At 44.2% G+C, this 24,088-nt stretch overlaps 1 protein-coding gene across 1 annotated transcript in view; it reads right to left on the reverse strand.

Moving 5' to 3' along the window:
* BBS10 (Bardet-Biedl syndrome 10) overlaps window positions 1–24,088 on the reverse strand; it is a 51,326-nt gene that overhangs the window by 9,387 nt on the left and 17,851 nt on the right. The window contains exons 2-3 of the mRNA XM_085880542.1: window positions 10,522–10,604; window positions 2,917–3,148 (exon numbers count right to left, since the gene is read on the reverse strand). Of these exons, the coding sequence (XP_085736668.1) occupies window positions 2,917–3,148; window positions 10,522–10,604 (315 nt within the window). The remainder of the gene's footprint in view (window positions 1–2,916; window positions 3,149–10,521; window positions 10,605–24,088) is intronic.

Below are 24,088 nucleotides of genomic sequence, written 5' to 3' on the forward strand. Positions count from 1 at the left end.
AGGGTTCTGAAGTGGTTAGGGTGGCTGTTTGGGATTCTGGGGTCTTGAAGTGGTTAGGGTGGTGGCTTGGGATCCTAGGGTTCTGAAGTGGTTAGGGTGGCGGCTTGGGATCCTAGGGTTCTGAAGTGGTTAGGGTGGTGGCTTGGGATCCTAGGGTCCTGAAGTGGTTAGGGTGGTGGCTTGGGATCCTAGGGTCCTGAGTTCAAGCCCCGTTGGCCGCTGAATTAATACACCAGGGGGTTGACTCAGCCTGTCATCCTTCCGAGGTCGGCGAAATGAGCACCAGTTTCAGTGTGTGTACTGGTAGAGGGGCACTGCATCAGCGACACAGTCGCGCGTCAAGAAATGATAGCTACCCCGGCAGCTAAGCTGCCATACGACCACCAAAGGTTCCCACGGCGAACCCCACAAGGTGAGAATACTGTAATTGCGACCGTTACATATGTAGTTGTAGTAGTCGTTTAAATTCACCATCCATTTGAATGGGATCAACAAGATATATATATATATATATATATATATATATATATATATATATATATATATATATATATATATATATATATATATATATATATGTAATTCCAGCAATGTGTGTGTGTGTGTGTGTGTGTGTGTGTGTGTGTGTGTGTGTGTGTGTGTGTGTGTGTGTGTGTGTGTGTGTGTGTGTGTGTGTGTGTGTGTGTGTGTGTGTTTGACCGCTGTTTCTCGACAACCACCGGTCCGATCTAATTGAAACTTGCCAGATATATTGTTGGGGACCTGAGGATGTGCCTTTTTAAGGTTTGATATTAATTGGACAAGTGCTTCCCAAGTTATGGCCATTTATTTACCAAACCAATGACAAGACACGTTGTTGCGTGGGTGTGGCCGATGGGGGAAGGGAAGCTCAGCCGCATTCGCCATTACAGGTTACAATGTACGGGCTTCCGGATAATGATGACTTCGTGTATTCTAATAATTTCTCGATTTCTTATGCGCATTTATAGATAAACACAATGCCCCCAAGTTATGATCGTTTTCATATTAGACGGTGCATAAATTTCGGTAACATCACAGTGCTGGTATGCTCCGAACCAGGAAGTAAATTTTTTTCTCTCTTCTCTTCTCTTTTTGTTTTTCCTTGCGACGACATTGCGAAAAGGTAAAATACGTTGGCGCTGATTGAATAATTGGCCATTAAAACCTAAATTGCGAATCATCGTAACTGTGATATGCGAACTTCCGCGCCACGCACGTACGGGCACGCGAGAGCGAAGAAACGGTCTGTGTGGTTGTTGTTTCTTGCTCGCGGTTGGAATATTTATTTATTAAATGTTTTATTTTTTTTTTACTGGCACGTACTGGTATATATAATTCCAGCAATCTGTGTGTGTGCGTGTGTGTCTGTGACCGCCGTTTCTCGATAGCCGCTGGTCCGATCTGATTGAAACTTGCCAGGAATATTGCCGGGGATCCTCGGATGTGCCTTTTCAAGGTTTGATGTTAATTGGACGAGCGGTTCCCAAGTTATGGGCATTTTATTGCTTTTTTCAGTGTTGGAAAGGTGTATACCTCGCAGCTGAAGTGTCGTTCCACCTTATCATGCCATTTTTCCCAAAGATATCTCAGAATAATGATAACAGCATATTAATAATAATAATAGCACAATAATTGGCAGTAATAAAAAGAATAACGTGATACAATGACCAATGTCTGTCAACCAATAACGACCTATATATTGTCCGTCAACCAATAATGACCAATAACGTCTGTCAACCAATGACAGGACACGGTGCTATGACATCACAATTAATGTTTATTTATTTATTTTTGCACGATTGACGTCACAATTCTTCTTCTTCGTTTGGTATGACGTCACAATCGACACTGGGGACCTGAGTATGTGCCTTTTCAAGGTTTGATATCGTTCTTCATCCGTTTCAGCTGTTTCCCAAGTGTTTCCCAATGTTTGAAAGCTGTTTTTTTTCCCAAGCTTTGAATTAATTGTTCAAATTATTAATGAATCCCAAGGTTTGAATTTTCCCAAGGGAAACAGCTGTTTCCCAAGGGTTTGAAAGCTGTTTTTTCCCAAGGTTTGAATTAATTGTTGTGCTTGGTAGACATTTGTGAATACATTTACAGAGAGAGGGGCGAGAGAGGAGGGGGAGAGAGAGGAGGGGAGAAAGAGGAGGGCGAGAGAGGAGGGGAGAGAGGGGGCGAGAGAGGAGGGGCGAGACTAGGGGGGGCGAGAGGAGGGTGTTTTTCCCCAGGTGTTTTTCCCCATGTTTCCCAGGTGTTTCCCAAGTTATGGCCATTTATGATACGGTTGGTCCGATCTAATTGAAAAAATGCCCCAATCCAGTCGTTTATGAGTGCGAAGGAACGAAGCTGCACCTACGGGCCCGCACGTGTGTGTGTGTGTGTGTGTGTGTGTGTGTGTGTGTGTGTGTGTGTGTGTGTGTGTGTGTGTGTGTGTGTGTGTGTGTGTGTGTATATATATATATATAGGCTAATGCTGTCTGTCTGTCCCACCCTGAAACACGGAAACGCTCCTCGAGGAAAAAAATTATTAATTGCATAAAGTAAATAGAAACCTCCGGGATAATAAAATTAAAAAAAAAAAATCATCAGACAAAAATATTGTTCCCGGGCGGTGTATAACCACAAAGCGCTGCCTCGATCGCTACTGGGAAAATTTTTTTTTGCTGTTAAGAAAATATATAACCTCCCATTTTCGAGCTCTTTCAAGCAGAATAAGAATTGAAAAGGGTTCCTTTATACAATTTTTTGTTTTTATATCGTATTTTTACCACGACCTTGTGGTCGTTTTCATTAATTAGATTCAACACTCCATTTTCGTCGGTTTATTATGAACGTGAAGAGCTCAGGACGTAACACGTGTCACGTGAGAGGTAATAATATTTAAATAAATACCGAGCGGCGGGATGAGCCAGGAGCAGAGATCCGAGGATCTGGTTTCCATCGGACGTGATGACCATCCGGTCCTCAGAACGGCGAGCGAGCACCACGTGTCCGCCTTCTGGACCAAGGCAGGGCGCCACGGCGGCCCGCAAGCAGTCAGTCAGGCACAGCAAGCTGGACAGGTCGAGCGGCACCTCCATCACTTCGTGACGACCACAGCACAAGCACTTAATGCCGTCAGGATCTTAAAACAACGAGAAAGGAAGAAAAACAACGTCAACGTTCAAGCGAAACAAAATTGAGTGCTGTTCAGCACCATGGCAACCGGATGTATACACCGAGTTGATTGGCTGAGGCATTGACCAATTGGCGATGCGCTTACTGAGCGGCTAAAGTCATGTGACTCGCTCTCTGATGTCATTTCCGGGTCCGTTGGCTCAAAGGGTTCTCATGATCGGGGGATTCGAGCGATTTGACCTCGTAGTTGATTAAACTGAAAGGGAAGAGTTCATCGGGTCACAAGTTGTGTCTGGTAGAACGCGGGACAAGACCGTCGGGACAAATGGGATGACTTTTCATGTCGACAACGTCCAGCCGTTTGTTTAAACGGTTTTATATACAGTACACCGTACTGTACATCATTGCGAAATGTGTGTCGCGGCTCCTTGTAAATCTCTGTAAACATTACAAGGACATTCATACGAACAATGGGGGCGACTTATCGATTGGAAATTAATCAATCCTCGTCAATATAATCAATACATCAACTTCCAATGGTCTGTTTCGCTTGATCGGACAAAATGAGTCATCGATTTATTACGTACAATGTTCGAGATTGCACCACTACTCCGTCAACTTAAAAAAATAAAACGAGTGGAGCCCGGGGGTCAAGGGAGTGAACCCCAGGGGACGTGGCCCCCACCGTCCCTCCCGACTCCAGTGTTGGTTGTTGCCCGTTTGGAAATGATGTTGGACGGGCATCCAGGGAATAATAGGATGAACGAAAGGAAACCACAAGTGTTGAATCGGTCATGCCAGTTCAACATACAACATACAAGCATGAAAACCCCCCCCAAAGACCTTCCATTGAAGCACGACATGACAGATGTGTGAAAGTTCCTCTTCGGCGTTGGTTGTTGTTATCTCCATGTGCAGGTTTGTGGTTGTTCTCCAGTATCGTTGTTGATCAAGTACGTGTAGCTGGGTTCGGTGCGCCATCTCACAAGCCCCCGATGTGTCACGTTCCCTTTCCCATTCCATTTGATAGAAATGCTCATTATGTCGTTTTTTTTGTCTTTTTTCACTCTTATACTGAGGATCGAGATGTCATCATTTGTCTCCGCGTTCGACGCCATTTAGGAAATATTTGTTGCCGTCGTCTTGTTTTGTTGTTTCATGTTCTTGCTTGTTATTGCCGCTCCTTGTGCTGCTGCGATTCCTCTCCGTGCTCCTGCTGCTCCTGCCGTCCTGCTCCTTGTGCTGCTGCTCCTCTCTGTGTTCCTGCTGCTCCTGCCGTCCTCCTTGTGCTGCTGCTACTCCTCTCCGTGCTCCTGCAGTCCTGCTCCTTGTGCTGCTCCTGCAGTCCTGCTCCTTGTGCTGCTGCTGCTCCTCTCTGTGTTCCTGCTGCTCCTGCAGTCCTTCTCCTTGTGCTGCGACTCCTTGTGTTGCTGCTCTTCTCTGTGCTCCTGCTGCTCCTGCAGTCCTGCTCCTTGTGCTGCTTCTTGTGCTGCTCCTGCTCCTCTCCGTGCTCCTGCAATCCTGCTTCTTGTGCTGCTGCTGCTCTTCTCTGTGTTCCTGCTGCTCCTCTGTGTTCTTGCTGCTCCTTGTACTGCTGCTACTCCTCTCCGTGCTCCTGCAGTCCTGCTCCTGCAGTCCTCCTCGTGCTGCTGCTACTGCTCTCCGTGCTCCTGCTGCTCCTCCTCTCCGTGCTCCTGCTGCTCCTCGTGCTGCTCCTGCAGTCCTGCTCCTTGTGCTGCTCCTCGTGCTGCTCCTGCAGTCCTGCTCCTTGTGCTGCTGCTACTGCTCTCCGTGCTCCTGCTGCTCCTGCAGTCCTCCTCGTGCTGCTGCTACTGCTCTCCGTGCTCCTGCTGCTCCTCCTCTCCGTGCTCCTGCTGCTCCTCGTGCTGCTCCTGCAGTCCTGCTCCTTGTGCTGCTCCTCGTGCTGCTCCTGCAGTCCTGCTCCTTGTGCTGCTCCTCCTGCTGCTCCTGCAGTCCTGCTCCTTGTGCTGCTGCTCATGCTCCTGCTACTCCTCTCCGTGCTCCTGCTGCTCGTGCTGCTCCTGCTCCTGCTCCTTGTACTGCTGTTGTGGCAGCAGCATTTTCTTTTTGTGTGCGTGCGCATTTTTTTTTGTGCATTTTGCTCGTTACCTCCACCACCGAAGATGAAGGAGGTTATGTTTTCACCCCTTTCTGTCTGTTTGTTTGTTTACAGGATATCTCAAAAAGTTTTGGACAGATCCAGATTAAATTTTGTGGACAGGTTGGGTGTGTGACAAGGACAAACAGATTCGATTTTTGTGAAGATCCGGATCCAGATCCAACGACTTGAATTTTTTAAGTGTTTCTTCACCATTGAGGGATAGGGACAAAAACGATATAGTCCTGTGTTGCATGATATTACAAAAATGTATATGTTCTCATGAATCGAGCATTACATGGCGGAGGTATGCGCTCCACCGAGTGACCTTCGAGTATATAAGTGGGTTAAGTGTGGTTTAGACATCTATATTATAAAAGGAGCCGTGTCTGTCTGTTTGTTTGTCATGTTATAACTTGAGAACGCATTTCAATGAAACCAACAACAGTGGATTCCGAGAACTCTGGATCCAGATGCAATATATAATAATTATTATTATTGGTTCGCAGGCGCCAGCAGTGACCACTATTTTTGTTGTGTCTGTCTGTCTGTCTGTTTGTGACTCTCTCCAGCGCATAGCTCCGTGACGTTTGATGTGATCTTGATGAAACTTGGACACAAGCTAGATATCATGGTCGAGTTGTGTCTTTTTGTATGAGGGGCATCCCATGCCCCCCTTGTGGGCAGAGCCACGCCCACTTGAACTTTTTATTTATTTTCTCGATTTTTTTTCTCGCAATTTCATTTCCAAGAAGCTGTGTGTAATGTCCATAAGTACAACATATAAAAAAAATCCGATTTGATTTGGTCAATTTTGACGGAAGAGACAGGTTTTTACAGTTGGGCTTCCTCAAAAGCTTCCACTAACTCAATTGTACCTATCGTGGCATTGTTCAATAATGCCCGCGAACCATCGTCGCCTCCCGGCTAGTTATAATAATAATAATAATAATAATAATAATAATAATAATAATAATAATAATTAAAACTGGTAAACCAGTAATCCCGGGCTTCAAGGCGTGCCTCCATTTTAACAAATTTCAACACCATCACCCTGTCACATGATGTGGGTTATCCGAGTTAGAAAGTTAGTTCAAGTCTGCAATGTGGCCCAGCTACGGGGTCCCTCGAGTTATATCGATGAAGGACTGAAAAGCCCATAGCAATACATGATAGAGAAAGAAACTTCACATTGGACAAATCGAGGCTGGACAAATTTTCAAGTCCCCAAAAAAGTCCAATAACTCCACATTTGCATATTAATGTAAATGGCAAACTTGTAGAACGTGAAAATATCTTCCAGAATTTGTGGTCACTTTTTGTCTATCTTCTTTGGTTTTCATTTTACGACATGTCAAAAATGGGTGATTTTAAACTTTGGGGGGCTCTGAGGCCTCACTGGGGTAAAATACAGACAAAGCGTAAACATATTTGGAATCCCCTCTTCAAGGCCTATCAGAATCTGTCATTACATTTTTAGAACTCTCATTTGCATATTTGGCATATTTAATGAGGCGAATCCGCATCATTTTAATCATATAAATTATGCAACGATTTTGACGAAATTAACAACTTAACATTACAATGGAACCTTGCAAATGTGTGCAAAAGTTTGAGGCTGTCGTATTATCCCTTCTGGAGAAGAAGATGTTTTTAGGTTTTGGAGAAAATCCAATATGGCCGCCAGACCACGTGACCTACGTCATCAAAATTTTCAAAGTATAAACTTCAGGTGGAGAGTAATTCAATGTATAAGTTTCATTGAATTTCATCCAAGCGTTGTTTTTATTTTATGACATTTCAAAAATGGGTCATTTTCAACTTTGGGGGGCTCTGGGGGCTCACTGGGGTCAAATACAGACATAGTATAAATATATTGGGAGTCCCCTGTTTATGTGCTATCTAAATTTGCCATTAAATTTTTTCAACTCTCATTTGCATATTTTGCATATTTAATGAGGCGAATCGGCATCATTTTAAATCATATTAATTATGTAACGATTTCGACCAAATTAACAAATTCACATTAACATCGAACTTAGCAAATGTGTGCAAAAGATTGAGGCTGTCAGATTATCCCTTCTGGAGAAGAAGATGTTTTTAGGTTTTGGATAAAATCCAATATGGCCGCCATACCACGTGACCTACGTCATCAAATGTTTCATAGTATAAACTTCAGGTGGTGAGTAATAATCCTGTAAAGTTTCGTTGAATTTCATCCGACAGTTTTCCCTCCAGATCCGCCACAAAATCGGTCAGTAGAACATAAAAACGCCGTTAATAATAATAATACTAACGAATTCAATAGGGCTTCAGCCATGCTTGAAGCCCTAATAAATATATTGGGAGTCCCCTGTTTATGTGCTATCTAAATTTGTCATTAAATTTTTTCAACTCTCATTTGCATATTTTGCATATTTAATGAGGCGAATTGGCATCATTTTAAATCATATTAATTATGTAACGATTTCGACGAAATTAACAAATTCACATTAACATCGAAGTTAGCAAACGTGTGCAAAAGATTGAGGCTGTCAGATTATCCCTTCTGGAGAAGAAGAGGTTTTTAGGTTTTGGATAAAATCCAATATGGCCGCCATACCACGTGACCTACGTCATCAAAATTTTTAAAGTATAATCTTCAGGTGGAGAGTAATTAAATTGATAAGTTTCATTGAATTTCATCCAAGCGTTGTTTTTATTTTATGACATTTAAAAAATGGGTCATTTTCAACTTTGGGGGGCTCTGGGGGCTCACTGGGGTCAAATACAGACATAGTATAAATATATTGGGAGTCCCCTGTTTATGTGCTATCTAAATTTGTCATTAAATTTTTTCAACTCTCATTTGCATATTTTGCATATTTAATGAGGCGAATTGGCATCATTTTAAATCATATTAATTATGTAACGATTTCGACCAAATTAACAAATTCACATTAGCATCGAACTTAGCAAATGTGTGCAAAAGATTGAGGCTGTCAGATTATCCCTTCTGGAGAAGAAGATGTTTTTAGGTTTTGGATAAAATCCAATATGGCCGCCATACCACGTGACCTACGTCATCAAATGTTTCATAGTATAAACTTCAGGTGGTGAGTAATAATCCTGTAAAGTTTCGTTGAATTTCATCCGACAGTTTTCCCTCCAGATCCGCCACAAAATCGGTCAGTAGAACATAAAAACGCCGTTAATAATAATAATAATACTAACGAATTCAATAGGGCTTCAGCACTTGCTTGAAGCCCTAATAAAGGGCAGTTTGTGTATGGGTACATGGACACACGTGGTGGAACCGCAAACACCAACTTGTGACGCTGGTTATCCACACATGGAGGACAAAATCTCCAAGGAATCCTTTTTTCTTCTTGCCCCATAAATTAGCCATCGAAGCAAAGATTGATTTTCCCATCAGCGAAGCGACCGGTCCTACATGCTTGTATGTAGGAAGTAGGAATCACCACTACGTGATTCATCATCCTTAACTTGGTTGAGCAAATTGATAAGATGAGACATGAACGCAGGAGTTTGATTTTTACATGCAACCCTTGGATTGGATTATTATGACATGTTGCTGCAACTGCAGAAGTTCAACGGCATTTGTACAGAAAGTTGGAGGGAGAAGAAAGAGGACATTTCCAATGGGAGAGAAGATTGCCGAGAAAACCCCACACAGGTCCTCTGGCAGGCTTGTGAGTCGATAATTAAAGGCAGTGGGGGCATGCTCCCGCCGGCTTCTCTGCCTTTCGCGCCTTTCTTCATTCTCTCATCCGTGGTGGATGGATATGGATAGACAAATAAATGTATTCATATATCAATGGCTGAAGCTGTTAAAAGGGCATTTATCAGAGTGTTGGAAACATTATACCAAATTATAAGTTTGAAGGTTCCCGTGATATTAACCAGCTCGAATAATATTTAATCCAACAAGATTGTGCAGAGGTAGTGCAATTACCTGTGATCTTTGAACGCGCTCGTTAGTCTGGGTTCGATTCCTGACCTGATTATAAAGTATTGGATTGGTGATTCGCAGGTCGGGCATTGCGTCACAATGTGCGCCGTGTCCATCAATTGGACGTCAAGCTGGTTTGTGCCGTCTAATAGCATTTGTGAGTCGATGTTAAAGATCTCACGGTGTCATTCATAAAGAGTAAACGAGATATTGTCCGGACCCTGAACGAATGACTAATTCTTCCTGAAATTGGCGACAGTCAAAGGTCAGGATCGGCAGTCACTTTGTGATTGATTTGGACAAAAAATTATCCCCCGCCGCACAACAAGGTGAAAATCATTGCGGCGGTGGTCGTAGTTTTGTCAACCTTATGCAATTTGGAAGGATTTTATGCTCATACTGAAAAACAGAAAAAGTTACACGTTATTTGTGATTTTTGTTTGGCAAATCAGAAATAATATCATGATGAGTGAAGTGGCCTCTCCCTAGTATCGCATCATTAACTAGAAGGGCACTCGGTAGAGCGCATACCTCCGCCACGTAATGCCTGATCCACGAGAACATATCGGGGCCAATACATTTTTGAAATATCATGCTATAAAGTAAGATACCGTTTTTGGTCCCGATCTTTCAATGGTGAAGAATCACTTTAAAAATTAAATAATTCTCGTATCCAGATCCGGATCCGGATCTTCACCAAAATCGAATCAATTAGTCCTCGCGAAACACCAAACCTGTCCTCCAAGTTTCGTCCGAATCCGTGCACAACTTTTTGAGATGTCCTGCACACAGACACACAGACAGACAGAGAGCGGTGAAAACATAACCTCCTTCACCTTCGGTGACCGAAGTAATAATGGCTGATAACTTTAGCTCGCAGACCATATCACATTATTATCGTCAATCAGTTCATCAGTTTCTTTATACCAGCACAGAAGCATTTTTCTGAAGTCGGCCTGTTTCGCATTGCCACCTCAATTTGTGGGAGCCTTCCTCCGGGAGAGGCTTCACAATGCTTGGGACCCAGGTTCAAATCCCACATACTATGGCTCACAATGCTTGGGTCAAACCGCTCTCATATTTCTCCATCGTCTACTAACGTCCGTAATTGTCTCCGAGCTGTTGAGCCTGACTTTGAATCACGACCCAGCTACAAACTGTCACCCTGGTGTTTCGCACGTGCCGTCGCTCGACAAACTATGTGTCCTGTCCGCTAGCATTAGTTGGTGGATGTCAAAGATCCCAGGGTGTCCTTCACGAAGAGTATGCGAGTTACGGTTGGCACCCTGGAAAAATTACAAATTCCTGCCTGGATGCTGGCGAGCAAGTGGTCTGGTCTTCCTCGAGGGTTCCTGCCATCTTGGAGCGTGTTTGCTGTCTGAGCAGCAGCATCTGCACGAAAAAAAAACAATACAAAGTGACCAGGTGGTTGGCATGTTTCATATTATTTGGATACAAAGAGAATACAGCACTAATATCCAATAGTAATACCATCGTCCTGCATGTGATTTATGCACAAAGTACCTCTTGAGAGTTGGATCAATATTTCCTTGAGAGACATTTAGATTTTACAAGAGGCAGAATAATGAGGAAGATGGATGTGAAATCTGCTTGACATTTTAAAAAATTTCTAACCAATGAACAGTTTTGGGATAATTAGTTTGCAAAAAAGATTCCGTCAGAGACTACTATTTTCATTGGTTATTGGGTAATCCTTTATGTAATCCATTACAGTAATGCAAGTGAGTAATGGAAGGGATTGCTTGGAAGATTGGAATCTTAATTACCTGGAGTTAGAAGCCTGGCGTCGAAATTATGTCAGCTTCATGGAGGGGGGGGGGGGCAATATTCTCCTGGGTCACGTACCCACGTAAATTTAAAAAATGGCCACGAAGCTGAATAAGATCGATGTCCACTTTTAATAACAAACATTCTGAAATCCTTGTAGGTGAGAGCAGATGCACAATAGTCACAAATTGGGATGACAATACGACGGGGTTTGTGACCACCTACAGCCTGCTGCGAGCAAGAATAGAGCGGCTCTTCTGCTCAATGCTATCCTTCTTTATAGAAATGTAGTCTCTTGAAAACTTTTCATGACTATCTACAGTCCTGAGAGTGGAATGTTTTGTCTCACATATTCAATTCAACAATGACATCAAAATCCATCAATTCAACAGACTTACATCGATACAATGGACCGAAAAAAAACAGCAATGATTGTTTTGTCACATACTGTATATAACTAATATCTATACAAATAAAGTGTGTGTGTGTGTGTGTGTTTTGTTGATGGTATGGGGAATGGAAACCTCCCAGGGTGGGCTCAAAGTATCCACCTTCATCTCAGTAAGGGGGTCACGATTCATGGACCAAGCTGTGATGTTTTCTGTTCTCAGTTTTGTGCCGAGGGCTCTCTTCAGGATCGTCACTGAACCCCAGACAGCTTCCAACTGTAGTTCGTTTGTAATAATATTCCCAGGGATGGTTTTTAGCTCACCTGTAAAGTATTCCAGGGAGCTTATGGGATGGTGCGTCGTCCGTCCGTCCACAAATACTTGCAACTTGTTCTCAGAAACTACACATACGATTTCAATGAAATTTGACCACAACCTTCATCACGCGTGATGGGATAAAAAACAGGGGTCTGGAGGGGTCTACAAAGGGAGTTTACGGGTGGGGTGGGGGGGGGTTGCCCTCCCCCATAAAGGTGATTTGTTTTCTTCTTCGAAATGATATAAGCAATTCCGATGAAACTTCACGACAACCTTCATCAGTCATGACGTACCAAAGTTTGTTCCCAACATCATAAAAATCTGGCTCTCGGGTGATTTAAAGGAGGTTGCCCCCAAAATATGTATTTTCTTTCTTCTCAGAAACTACACATACAATTCCGATGAAACTTGACCACCATCTTCACCACCCGTGATGTGCTAAAGTTTATTCATGACATTAAAAACAAATTGGGGTCGAAGGGGTTCTACGGGGGTCGGAGGGGGGGGGTTGTCCTCCAAAATATGTATTTGCTTTCCTTTCTGAAACCACACACACAATTTCGATGAAACTTGACCACAACCTTTATCACTCATGATGTACTAAGGTTTGTTCATGGCATTAAAAAAAACAATCCAGAGGTATTTACTTCTTCTCCGTTATATATTGTCACGGGTCCAGCCAGTTAGGTTAATTCCCTCGACCCAATTGTCGTGGATGGGCGGTTAACACCGACCAGGCCGGATTGCCGAGCGGTATTCCTTCGAGGTGGAAATGTGGTCCTCAGAGATTATGGCACACGCGGAAAGGGAAGGGCGGCACGGACATAGCAGACAGAAGCACAGCACAAGGAGGTTTATCTCGAACCCACAACAGATATACAGATACCAGCAACTTAAAATAAACATGGGGATCTGATGAAAATATATCAAATATTTACAAGGGTGATAATTCAAAGTGTAATAATAAAACGTGAAGTTAATTAAAGCCGAAAGTCGAGGCGCTTTTCTACACATGGACTTTAACACAGACAAGTGGAAAACAAAAGAAAAGCAAATCCTCCCTTTATTCTGGCACTTAGTTTTGTCCAGAGATGGTCTCTATTGAACTTTGCGATCGAGCTGCTTCGTCCTGCGCGGGAAGATGAGCCCAAAATGGCGCCGAGCTGCTCACTGGGCGGGAAACATACATGAGGTAATTTCTGAGGTGGTATTCAATGCCAGGGCTCACCAACTGCCATGCGACTTCGTCGATCGCACTTGCCAACGCCGCTGCTCTCTGAAGAATGGTGCCGCTCCCTTCGGTGACATGCACGAGGCTTCGAAGTCGGTCTCTCACGACCCAGCCAAGATTCAAAGGTCAGCATCTTGCTCCACCATGCGAGCCAATTCGCCTCAGCATGAATATGAGAATCATGCCACCGCCTTCATGCATCGAAGGAAAGCCAGCCGTAATGCCCTGATCTTACACGCCATATCCTAGCTCCGTTGTCTCTCGACCGCATCCCTCACACCCAAAAAACCCAACTCCTCTTCCGCCTCGCTTCTGACGTCACACCCATCAATCATCCACCTCTGGGCATAGCTTGTTGGCATGAAATCGGGAAGGCAGGGCTTCTGCCTGCTCGGCACGTTTGGCTCGCTTGTTGTTATAAAAATGTAATTCCTGTTATTGCTGGCTAGTAAATGCAAAAACGGAGGAAAATGTCACAGAGGGCAATTACACACTGGGGGAATTGGCAACACATCACCTCCCCTCCCCCATGTGATGACAAGTAACACTTAAGCTCACAGTTTCCCGAACTAATCTACATTGAGATGTCTTCTACATGTCCATGGACCAAGCAACTCTATACAATCCTAACTTGCTTTAAAAGTCCTCCATCAACCCCCATAACCGTAAAAAATATTTTGTGGGTCATCCATGCCGACCAGTGGTTGCCTGGTTATCTTATCCAGCCGCTACCAGGTGAGCGGCCAGCGGTCTTTCATTGAGATGTCTTCTACACGTTTCATATCTTTGTCATCATTCCTGAAGGTCCAACTTTCACTGATACAACTTTGGCATTCTTCAGCTTCCAGGATCTTTTCACTTCATTCTTGAGGTCTTAGTGTTTGGTCATTTTCTTGATTTCTGCATCGTTTAGTCCAAAATTACTGGTATTAACACCTCACTAAGCAATGCCTTCTTCTCTTTTTTGAACCGAAGTATGATATCTGGTGCTTTGTTTTTGATGTTCCCGCTCGATGGGATCATTATGTCATGCGTGAGCGGTAGGTACTTCCATGTTTTCAGCAATTCCTTTTGGTTCATTTTCCCACAATTTTTTTGGAACTGGGACATCAAAGTTTTTGTAGATGTGCCAGCGGATTATTTTACAAACTTTGTTGTGTCATTGTGTGTACAGCTGTTCTGACATGAGTTGTTTGTTTCTGTGTGTGTGTGTTCGGTCATTAAGCATAACATATCATTCTCTTTTACTTACCCTACCTGCACCCCTCACCTTTCTCTCTTTATTTTTTCATATTTCTCTCTCTATCTCTCTCACCCCCTCCCACAGTGTGTAGCAACCTGTGGTGAGGCATAGCTCTCCCCACCTCCCCTCTCTTCCTCGCTCTTCCCCTCCCTCTCTCATGTCTTCCTTTCTCTTCCTCACCTCCCTCCTCTCCACCCCCATCAGCGAAGTGACGGGTTGTAGTTGCTGGTATAAAATACAAAGCTCATTCTAACAACTCACTGATTTATATGTTTGGTACCTTCTGGGTGACGTAGAAAGCTGAAATATCATGTGCTGATGGAAATCAAAGCCGATACACGAGGAGAGATCACAGAACCGTTGGAAAGCGTCCGTGAATGAAAATATAAATCAATGACAAAAAATAAATAAATAAATGCAGGTGAGCGACCTGAGACAATGGGGAAGCATGGTAATTTCATGTGACGACGGACATCAAAGCCAGTACACCAGGAAAAATCACAGAATCACCAGAATCCTCCGTAAATTATATAATAAATAAATGAAAAAAATAAAGGCAGGTCAACGACCCGAGACAATGAGGAAGCACGACGGTTCCTTCTTGCATACAATGTGTAACCATACCCTGCTAGTATATATATATATATATATATATATATATATATATATATATATATATATATATATATATATACATATATACATACATACATACATACATACATACATACATACATACATATATATATATATATATATATATATATATATATATATATATATATATATATATATATATATATATATATATATATATATATGTGTAGTTACGAATTCGGCCTGGTGTGTTGGCGCAGTTGTTAGGGCAGCGGCTTGGGATCCAAAAGGTCCTGAGTTCAAGCCCCATTGGGCCACTGAATTAATACACCAGGGGGTTGACTCAGCCTGTCATCCTTCCGATGTCGGCGAAATGAGTACCAGTGTACTGGGCCGGTGTATACCCCGGTTAAAATAGGTGTACCATATCCCTGTGTTGTAAGAGGCGACCAGGGTTGTGTCAGGAAGGGCATCCGGTGTAAAACATGTGCCAAATCACGATGCGAATCATACAGATGATCCGCTGTGGCGACCCCTAACAGGAGCAGCCGAAAGAAGAAGAAGATATATAGTTACGAATTCGCACCCGCCGGCGTGCGGACAGCCGATTTTAGCCGAATCGCGGCCGTACGCCCACCGGACGAACAATTCAGTCGCGACTTTCCGGAACAGCGCCGAAAACCAGTCACGGGTGTGATCCAAGCGCACACTACGGCCGAGTCAATATTCTACCCGTGCGTGACAGGGTCAATCGCCAAATTGTCGATATACCTAATTATTCGCGCGGGCAGCCTACCGAGAGACCGTACCTCAGCGAGGTCTGCTCGGACACGAACCGCTTAAGCGGTTCGTTCCGTTCTGGGATAACCGAGCGGGGTATTATCGCGAGACCTCGCTGGACCCGATTCTTTTATCGGCTATCAAAAAGCCCGCTACCATTCCGAAATGCAGTATGGCGTTTCAATGGGGAAAATGACACGACGAACAGGTTCACATTCAAATAAGCACATTTATTATTTTCCACACGTATACAATCAAGCAATAAATTGGTGAAACACGTATGCACTTTTACAGCCAAACATAATGTAAAGGAAAGAGCTAATACCGTCTATAACTAATCATGTACAGTCACTTATATAGTTCTACTTGCGGACATGGCGCCACAACATTCACACAAATAAAAGCAACAAAAAGACCCCCTCAAAGATAAGGGGGTCAGACTGGACCCCTTCGGGTCTTTATGTCCAAGGAGCTTGGTTGACTGAAGGAACTCCAAGAGGCCGCCACAGGTTACCTCCACCCTCGTGGTGACTTGCTTGGGCGTCCCTCTTGGACCCTCTCCAGCTCCTCACCGACTGACTTCCACTCGCCTCTCCACTTGCTTCTCCTCGACGACCCACCACTCGGTTCTCCTCGATGACACACACCCCGTTCTCCTCGACGACACACACACACACACACACACACACACACACACACACACACACACACACACACACACACACACACACACACACACACACACACACACACACACACACACACACACACACACACACTTCGCTGCGTTCAGCGCTCGCTTTTATCTCCACAGCCCTCGCCCCTCCCTTCCAGCACGTGCGCGAAGATTCCAGAAGCAGGGCGTTTTCCTCGCTGAGTACTTCTGTCGGCGATCATCTCTTCACAGCTTTCGTCTTTTCCGCACGTGTCTGTCGTTGGGGTGAAGGGTGAGGCCGTCGTCCTTTCTCCCCCGATGAATGCCAGGTTTCTCGTAACCGTGCTGAGGTGGAAATGCGGTGGTGGTGTATTTGGCATTATGGTGGCGTGGCTGGCGTTTTGTGGGGGTCTTGATCGTGGTGTGGCTAGCATTCGTGGTGGTCGTGAGGGTGGTGTGGTTGGGCGGTGGTGGTTAAGGTGGTTGGTGTGAAGGCGGCTGTTCGTTGTGTGTGGGGATGTTAGTGGTTGACGAGAAGGTGGTTGTGGTGATCGTGCTTGTTGTGGTTGGTGGCGCTTTGTGGTGGTAGTAATGGCGGTTGGTCCAAAATAACGATAGTAAAAGAAAAACGGCTAACTCAAAGATCACAGCCCGGGTGACATGAATAATTCCCATAAGACAATGGTGGGGAAATCTATCTGAACACGGACTTATCGGCATAACTGAACTAAGGACCTATATGGTGTTCTGCGAATTTCCACAGCCGTAACTATATATATACATACACACATACACGTGTTTATATGTTGTTATGGCGACGGGTACCGAGTGTATTATGAGGAGGATAATCCTCATTTCTACTCAGAAGAACCAGATCTGGGGCCACCACTCACAATTAACTTCGTGATACGGTGGGTTGTTTGACAACCACGAATGTCAATCAGTTAACCATGAGTTCTAGTGTCCTCCGTCTAAATTGCCATTTCACGAGAGTTCACACGGCCTCCTGACCGTGGAAAGCGCCCTCGGCGATGCACCAATCTTATCTTGCTTAGATCCTCATTGGAGCAGCCGAGCGTTTACCGCTGGTGCGTGCCGACTCTGACAGGTTAATTAGTTTGGGAATTACTTCCCAGTCTATTGAGGTTCGGACAATGCTGGATCAATGAAAGCGCCCTCGGCGATGCACCAATCTTTTCTTGATTAGATCCTCATTGGAGCAGCCGAGCGTTTACCGCTAGTGCGTGCGGACTATGACAGGTTAATTAGTTTGGGAATTACTTCCCAGTCTATCTAGGTTCGGACAATGCTGGATCAATGAAAGGAAATGGTAACCACGGACAGGTTGAAACGTCAACAAGGATGTTATTATGAAGAAAAATAAATAAACCAAATAACTTTTTATTTCCTTGTGGTGTAAATGGATGAATTCAAATCAATCAAATATTCAATCAACAAAATAATCTCAAGCAATTAATTCAACAAGCATTTTTAGAAAAATGGACAAAGAGCAGATAAGGATGCTTATCACTATGCCTTACTTAACAATTAAACACTTGACATGGGTACCCAGCAGACCATTCAGGGGGAAAAGAAACCCGGTCTTGGCTTACCAAGGCAGAAGTCGTTGTGTGTCTACTAAAATGACCCAAAATGTGTGAGCGTGCCTTGGTCCCCTGTCAGCGTCCTCAATCGCAAGGGCTACATACCCACCCACAAACAGGTTCGAACACCAATCGACATCACATCATCACCCCCAGACACCAGGTATGCCAAGAATCAGGTACGCCAAGAGCCAGGTACCGAGCAGAACCAGCAGGTACGGTCCAACTGTGACCAACTGCTGTTGCTGTTGTCCCCAACCTCAGGAGCTGTAACCAATGGTCAGGCATGCGGTTTTGCAGAACCACAAAAAAAAGATTATATATATATATATATATATATATATATATATATATATATATATATATATTGTTATGGTTCTGGGGAACCGTATCAATCCAAAGCAATAGCAACCATCATACAGTGGTCACTAGACAGTTATTCTATTAATATACGTTCAGATAGACCCTTCCCTTTTGTCTACTCCAGCCTGACAACGGGACAGTGCGTTGTGTAAACTTCATAGCTTGGTCTGATTAAATCTCTGCACTCATTCCTATAATTTTTTCTACTCTTATTCCTGAGGTATATCCCAGGCACGTGCTCCCTTGGCTGTGAGATGGGTCCTCAGCGAAGACCAAGAAGGCATTACGCCGGACACCGCTCTGCAGAAATCACAGCCTGCCAAACGCACGTGCAGCGATAATTTCCAAACCGAGGAGATGGAAGAAACGGCACCCGAAATGCTGACAACTTGCAAAGCGCATGTGTCCACGCCCTTTCCAACCCATTACTGCATTTAATAATAATATCTATCTTCTTGTTCAACTCAACCCTACGCAACATAATTATATCCAAACTTTTCCCTCAATTCCGTGTCATAGATCAGGGCTGGCACCATGCATCCCACCGCCGTTGATAACCGCGAACACGATGCTCGATGGCGGGCGGACCCGCACGCTGGCCACGTGCTTAATGGCGGATTCGCGCGCGACTGTGATACTTTGTCATCATGCAGAACAAGGCATGAATTACACACATCTTTGGTTGAGTCTGCACATGGGGTTACAATTACATCTTACCATCGGTCTTTGCTCAACACGACGGCAACAAATGTCTTCCGCGGATGGCAGACATCCTCCCGCACCTCCGCCTCAATGCAGCTGCTATCAGGCAGAGGCATGCTGTGCAGCCGGATCGCTTGGGCCGCCTGGCGCACCATGGAGTAGGCACAATGACCAGCGCCAACCACGGGGCGCCGGGGAACGGTACGGAGTTTGGTGCAAGGCAATTCATGTCATGGTGCTCAGAGCGAGACAATTCCGCAGCTTGGAACCATCTGGCCGGAAGTAAAGTGGAGCCGCTTCGGTCATGGCGGCCAGTTCGTGTGCTGGCAAGGACCCAACCAGAGCGCCCGATTCGGGTGACGACACATCGCTTCGGGTCATCGCCCCCGCCCTGCACCACCAGATTGATAAAAGGAGACGGGTCGCAGGGCAGTGGGAGGAGGGTCGTCATTCCAGAGTAGTCGTCGTTCGAGTGTCGTTCGTGTGTCGTCGTTCCTGCTCGCTCAGTCCTGTCGATTCGTCTTGCTCATCCTGGCCTGGAATTCATCTTCAACCTTTCACCTGCTGGCTACACCTTCTTCACCAACTCGTTGCTGACTCTGCCTTCTTCACCACTTCTCCACTCTTCTCCGCCCACTTGCTTTGGACTCCGCTTCTCTCTCCACGCATTAGCTTTTGGCTCCACCCAAGTCCCTCCCTTCACGCCTGAAGGTCGTGTCTCATTCTCTGGACCGACGTTAGCTGCACGAAGTGCCACGAGGCAAGAGACGACGTGCCAGCTGTCAGGGAGGTATCCCCCAGCAGAGCATTCCCCCAAGCTGTATTAGTGGCACGATCAGGCAATCGTGCAAGGTATTGAGAGACTGTTAGCCTCATCTCCTCTCCTTTTTCTCTTCATTGGTGTGTGTGTGTGTGTGTGTGTGTGTGTGTGTGTGTGTGTGTGTGTGTGTGTGTGTGTGTGTGTGTGTGTGTGTGTGATGCCTGTCCTCATTTAAGTTAACAGTGTGGAAGAATAATATCGGGATAACTCTGCTCTGTGTCTGCTTTTGTAAGTTGCTTGTATATTGCCGCACCTATCACATTTCTTACTATTTCTGCAACAACAAACAATAAAAGCTATATTCACAGTGCCACATATCTTTCCTCGCCTGCCTATTAATAAATCCTTTTTAGAAATGTTCCCAGCTCGTTTTCGTATTTTCTTTCAGTGATTGAGCATGGTCTGTATCCTAACTTTGCCGGGACTTTGTTCCCAACGATCCATTCCTTTTAGCCGGTACGTCTTTGGCAGTGTCGCTCGGCTGCATTCGGTCTGGTAAAGTGATCCGGTTCGGACAAGGCGTACCAAGGGCATGTTCCCAGGTAATTAAATCACCTGATTAATTAGGTAACCAGGTAACCCATAGACGGGAGGACCCTAGGTCATGCGGTTGAGTTATTGGCATTCACCATTGGTTAGCGACCCGCCGCGTCACGGAATTATCCATGTATGATGGCCTGCAATTCCAGGGAGTCTGGTGGGAACCCGAGATAGCTTCCTCCCATGGTGGTCTTCTCACCAGACCCCCGGCCCGCAACAATATATATATATATATATATATATATATATATATGTATATATATATATATATATATATATATATATATATATATGTGTGTGTGTGTGTGTGTGTGTGTGTGTGTGTGTGTGAAATTGAAGGCCATCCACCAGGAAAAATCACAGAACCGTCAGAAAGCATCCGTAAATGAAAATATAAACAAGCAGTCATAGACTGATACGAAATCGTCAACTTGACCTCTGACCTTGTCTAATAAAAGCTGTCTCCAGAGAAGGTAGCGACGCAAACCAGAAGTTTCTTCGATGATTCTGTACCAAACCATCAAAAATCGAATGTTTGACCTCACTGTGACCTTGACCTTTGACCAATTTTGACCAAAATATAATCAGCACAAGCCATTAGTCTCCTGAATCACGTGGTGTAATTTGACATTGGTAGCTTCTTCCGTTCTCGAGTTATCGTGCCTACAAACAAACAAGCAGTCATAGACTGGTACTTACGAAATCGTCAACTTGACCTCAAACCTTGTCTAATAAAAGCTGTCTCTGGAGAAGGTAGCGACGCAAACCAGAAGTTTCTACGATGATTCTGTACCAAACCATCAAAAATCGAATGTTTTGGATGTTTGACCTCACTGTGACCTTGACCTTTGACCGATTTTGACCAAAAGCTAATCAGCGCGAGCCATCACCCTCCTGAATCACGTGGTGTAATTTGACATTGGTAACTTCTTCCGTTCTCGAGTTATCTGTACCAAACCATAAAAAATCGAATATTTGACCTCACTGTGACCTTGACCTTTGACCGATTTTGACCAAAATCTAATCAGCACTAGCCATCACCCTCCTGAATCACGTGGTGTAACTTGACATTGGTAGCCTCTTCCGTTCTCGAGTTATGGTGCCTACAAACAAACAAACAAACAAGCAGTCATAGACTGGTACTTACGAAATCGTCAACTTGACCTCTGATCTTGTCTAATGAAAGCTGTCTCAAGAGAAGGTAGCAACGCAAACCAGAAGTTTATACGATGATTCTGTACCAAACCATCAAAAATCGAATGTTTGACCTCACTGTGACCTTGACGTTTGACTGATTTTGACCAAAATCTAATCAGCACTAGCCAACACCCTCCTGAATCACGTGGTGTAATTTGACATTGGTTGCTTCTTCTGTTCTCGAGTTCTCGTGCCTACAAACAAATAAACAAACAAGCAGTCATAGACTGGTACTTACGAAATCGTCAACTTGACCTCTGACCTTGACGAATAAAAGCTGTCTCGAGAGAAGGTAGCGACGCAAACCAGAAGTTTCTACAATGATTCTGTTCCAAACCATCAAAAAACGAATATTTGACGTCACTGTGACCTTGACCTTTGAGCGATTTTGACCAAAATCTAATCAGCACTAGCCATCACCCTCCTGAATCACGTGGTGTAATTTGACATTGGTAGCTTCTTCCGTTCTCGAGTTATCGTGCCTACAAACAAACAAACAAACAAGCAGTCATAGACTGGTACTTACGAAATCGTCAACTTGACCTCTGACCTTGTCGAATAAAAGCTGTCTCTCGAGAAGGTAGCGACGCAAAGCAGAAGTTTCTGCAATGATTCTGTACCAAACCATCAAAAATCGACTGTTTTGGATGTTTGACCCCACTGTGACCTTGACCTTTGACCGATTTTGACCAAAATCTAATCAGCACTAGCCATCACCCTCCTGAATCACGTGGTGTAATTTGACATTGGTAGCTTCTTCCGTTCTCGAGTTCTCGTGCCTACAAACAAACAAACAAACAAACAGAAACGGAAGGCATCGATATACTTCCGAAATCTTTAGATTTCGTAAGTAACAAACAAGCAGTCATAGACTGGTACTTACGAAATCGTCAACTTGACCTCTGACCTTGACGAATAAAAGCTGTCTCTCGAGAAGGTAGCGACGCAAACCAGAAGTTTCTACGATGATTCTGTACCAAACCATCAAAAATCGAATGTTTTGGATGTTTGACCTCACTGTGACCTTGACCTTTGACCCATTTTGACCAAAATCTAATCAGCGCTCGCCAACACTGTCCTGAATCACGTGGTGTAATTTGACATTGGAAGCTTCTTCCGTTCTCGAGTTATCATTTTTTGGATGTTTGACCTCACGGTGACCTTGACCTTTGACCGAATTTGACCAAAATCTAATCAGCACTAGCCATCAGCCTCCTGAATCACGTGGTGTAATTTGACATTGGTAGCTTCTTCCGTTCTCGAGTTATCTGTACCAAACCATCAAAAATCGAATATTTGACCTCACTGTGACCTTGACCTTTGACCGATTTTGACCAAAATCTAATCAGCACAAGCCATCACCCTCCTGAATCACGTGGTCTAATTTGACATTGGTAGCTTCTTCCGTTCTTGAGTTATCGTGCCTACAAACAAACAAACAAACAAACAAACAAACAGAAACGGAAGGCATCAATATACTTACGAAATCTTTAGATTTCGTAAGTAACAAACAAACAAGCAGTCATAGACTGGTACTTAGGAAATCGTCAACTTGACCTCTGACCTTGTCTAATAAAAGCTGTCTGGAGAAGGTAGCGACGCAAACCAGAAGTTTCTACGATGATTCTGTATCAAACCATCAAAAATCGTAACGTCGACCGAAGCAAAAATCTCCATTTCTCCACGCAATTAGATTATACCTTAACGTAACTCAACGACGCGTCTGCTCGAGCGCACTGCATCATGGGACGACCCGTGACTCGTCGAGTGAAATATTTTTTATACAATCTTAAAACGTCTCCAAAACATCCGATTTTACCAGAATTTCGACAACCGAGTTTTAAGCGTCCTAAGCGATCGCAAAAACCGAAGATAAAATTAAAATCGAAGTCAAAACGAACTCGTAACGTCGAGCGAAGCAAAAATCTCCATTTCTCCACAGGAATTTACGGAATTATGTTTGACCTCACTGTGACCTTGACCGTTGACCGATTTTGACCAAAATCTAATCAGCACTAGCTATCACCCTCCTGAATCACGTCGTGTAATTTGACATTGGTAGCTTCTTCCGTTCTCGAGTTATCGTGCCTACAAACAAACAAACAAACAAGCAGTCATAGACTGGTACTTACGAAATCGTCAACTTGACCTCTGACCTTGTCGAATAAAAGCTGTCTCTCGAGAAGGTAGCGACGCAAAGCAGAAGTTTCTGCAATGATTCTGTACCAAACCATCAAAAATCGACTGTTTTGGATGTTTGACCCCAATGTGACCTTGACCTTTGACCGATTTTGACCAAAATCTAATCAGCACTAGCCATCACCCTCCTGAATCACGTGGTGTAATTTGACATTGGTAGCTTCTTCCGTTCTCGAGTTCTCGTGCCTACAAACAAACAAACAAACAAACAGAAACGGAAGGCATCGATATACTTCCGAAATCTTTAGATTTCGTAAGTAACAAACAAGCAGTCATAGACTGGTACTTACGAAATCGTCAACTTGACCTCTGACCTTGACGAATAAAAGCTGTCTCTCGAGAAGGTAGCGACGCAAACCAGAAGTTTCTACGATGATTCTGTACCAAACCATCAAAAATCGAATGTTTTGGATGTTTGACCTCACTGTGACCTTGACCTTTGACCCATTT

The sequence above is a fragment of the Eptatretus burgeri genome, chromosome 5, assembly GCF_056783735.1.
Source record: "Eptatretus burgeri isolate ZD-2024b chromosome 5, Ebu_testis_v1, whole genome shotgun sequence".
NCBI lineage: Eukaryota > Metazoa > Chordata > Myxini > Myxiniformes > Myxinidae > Eptatretus > Eptatretus burgeri.